General features: G+C 47.1%; 1 protein-coding gene across 2 annotated transcripts in view; it reads left to right on the top strand.

The window, feature by feature from the left end:
• fsta (follistatin a) overlaps positions 1-2297 on the top strand; it is a 6152-nt gene continuing 3855 nt past the window's right edge. The window contains exons 1-4 of one of the 2 annotated variants that reach the window (XM_014011759.1): positions 1-184; positions 1378-1569; positions 1732-1950; positions 2038-2262. In XM_014011759.1, coding sequence (XP_013867213.1) covers positions 94-184; positions 1378-1569; positions 1732-1950; positions 2038-2262 — 727 coding nt within the window. In that variant the 5' untranslated portion in view covers positions 1-93. Of the gene's footprint in view, positions 185-1377; positions 1576-1731; positions 1951-2037; positions 2263-2297 lie in introns of both variants that reach the window. The other variant, XM_014011758.1, reaches the window with a different exon arrangement.

The following is a 2297-nucleotide window of genomic DNA, read 5'->3' as shown; positions in this document are numbered from 1 at the left end:
CTCAGACGGACACTTATCCAACAGTGCCACCTTAAGCAGATTAGTTTTGCGCTGCCTGTGCGTCAAATAGGAGCCTCGCTCTGCCTTTCCGTCATGTTTGGGATGCTCAGACGCCACCTTCACCCGGGCATATTTTTCTTCCTCTTGTGGCTTTGTCACCTCCTGGAACATCAAAAAGTTCAAGGTAAGCTCATCCTTTTTCTTTTTAATTCTCTAAATAAAAGAAAAACTTTGCTGTCAGCCACTAAATGCGCGATTTTTCAGACTGCTGAGAAACTTTTCAGAGTTATTTTTTTATAATCCTCAGATAGTCTCCTCTCTTCAGACCTCTATAAAACAGGTGTTTTAATGTGAGCCTTTAAAGTGGGATATGGCAAGTTTTGCGCGTCAGGGAAAACAGCCGCCACCCCCACGTTGGTGCCAAAGTCAGTTTTTCCTGCAGCACCTAAATATGTATTTGGGAGGGGGGGGGGACTTTTAGTTTCCTTTCTCTGACAAGCGTTTAGTTCCAGTCTGTCCAACAAACTTCAGAGTGCCACTTAATGAGCCAGTTACAGGTTTATTTCTTTTTGCGCGCACASTCTTTCCGCATTGTGCGCCAAAATCCTCTTTATTATGTTGTCATTTGACTGTGGCAATAAAAAAACATTTCCACTGGAGACTTTTGTGCTCATTTAGTCCTGGGTTTGTGTTTCAGACAGAAATCTTTAACAGGAGGAACGCAGCAGGTCGAGCGCACGGACAGTCTCACGCGCGTCCTGTGGCTTTTCTGGGATGTTTTGTTTTTTATTGTAGCACTGACAAAAAGGACAATATTTCTGTTTTTTTTTCATTTAAAATAAAAAATAAGTACATTTGACACTGGTGTTTTGCCTGGCATTGTCTGCTGGGTATGTTCTGCGCCGAGGCTCTGCAGATGGTGCTGTGTTCAGTCTGGTCAGAACCTAAAGACTTTGGGTTTTTCTCTTTGCTGTCTAGACGCTTCAGATTCTGTCCAGAGGTACAAGGAGAGACTCCGTGAATAAAAGAACTCCCCCTCCCCTCCCCATCAAAAAAAAAAAAAAAAAATCTCCCTTTTTTTTTTTTTTTTTTTTTTTTTTTTTTTTGGTCTGTGGCTACATTGTAATGGCTGTCAGTCACAGTTGGAATAGGCAAGTGTTAACAGTCTTGCAAGAAAAAAAGAAAAAAAAATCAGACAAAATACCGCCGGGAGGGCGAAATAGGAGGGAGGGAGCGTCTCGGATAATACAGTCTGCGTCTAGTGCGTCTGGATGAGCGCTTTCAGACGCTCAGCCCGCGTTACTTGGGTTTTTTTTTTTTTTTTTACAAATGTTTATTTTGTATGCATTTTAACTCGTTGTTGCTGCTGTTTTACAGCTGGAAACTGCTGGCTGCAACAGGGGAAGAACGGGAGATGCCAGGTGCTCTACATGCCCGGGATGAGCAGAGAGGAGTGCTGCCGGAGTCAAAGRCTGGGGACGTCCTGGACCGAGGAGGACGTCCCCAACACCACCCTCTTTAGGTGGATGATCTTCAATGGGGGCGCGCCTAATTGCATACCTTGCAAAGGTGGAGGTGCAATCATTTCCTTTGGTTTTCTCACAATACACACATTCTTTTATTATTATTATTATTTATTTATTTTTCCTTTCACGTCGAAATGTTACAGGCGCGCAGCGGCGTGCGTAAAAGTCCTCCACTGTGTTGTGAACAGCAGACCTTGTCTTTCAGAAAGCTGCGAAAACGTGGACTGTGGGCCCGGGAAGACGTGCAAGATCAACCGCAAGGGGAAGCCGCGCTGCGTGTGCGCGCCCGACTGCTCCAACATCACCTGGAAGGGACCCGTCTGCGGCACAGACGGCAAGACCTACAAAGACGAGTGCGCGCTCCTGAGGGCGAAATGCAAAACCAACCCGGACCTGGACGTGCAGTACCAGGGCAAATGCAAGAGTAAGTCAAATATTAGACATCCAATTAAGAGAATCCCCCCACCCCCCACCCCCCTCTCATTATTTATGTTTTTTGTTCTGTCGCCAGAAACGTGCCGTCAGGTCTTGTGCCCCGGGACCTCCAACTGCGTYGTGGACCAGACGAACAACGCGTACTGCGTGACGTGTAATCGGATTTGCCCCCCCGCGACCTCGCCTGATCTGTACCTGTGTGGAAACGACGGGATCACATATCCGAGCGCGTGCCACCTGAGAAAGGCGACCTGTCTGCTCGGCAGGTCCATCGGGGTGGCGTACGACGGAAAATGCATCAGTAAGTCTGCAACCGGAGCGCGTGAGATTTAACAC

This window comes from Austrofundulus limnaeus, unplaced genomic scaffold, assembly GCF_001266775.1.
Source record: "Austrofundulus limnaeus strain Quisiro unplaced genomic scaffold, Austrofundulus_limnaeus-1.0 Scaffold84, whole genome shotgun sequence".
Classification (NCBI taxonomy): domain Eukaryota; kingdom Metazoa; phylum Chordata; class Actinopteri; order Cyprinodontiformes; family Rivulidae; genus Austrofundulus; species Austrofundulus limnaeus.
Note: the sequence above shows the minus strand (reverse complement) of the source record. Positions and strands in the feature narration are given on the sequence as shown.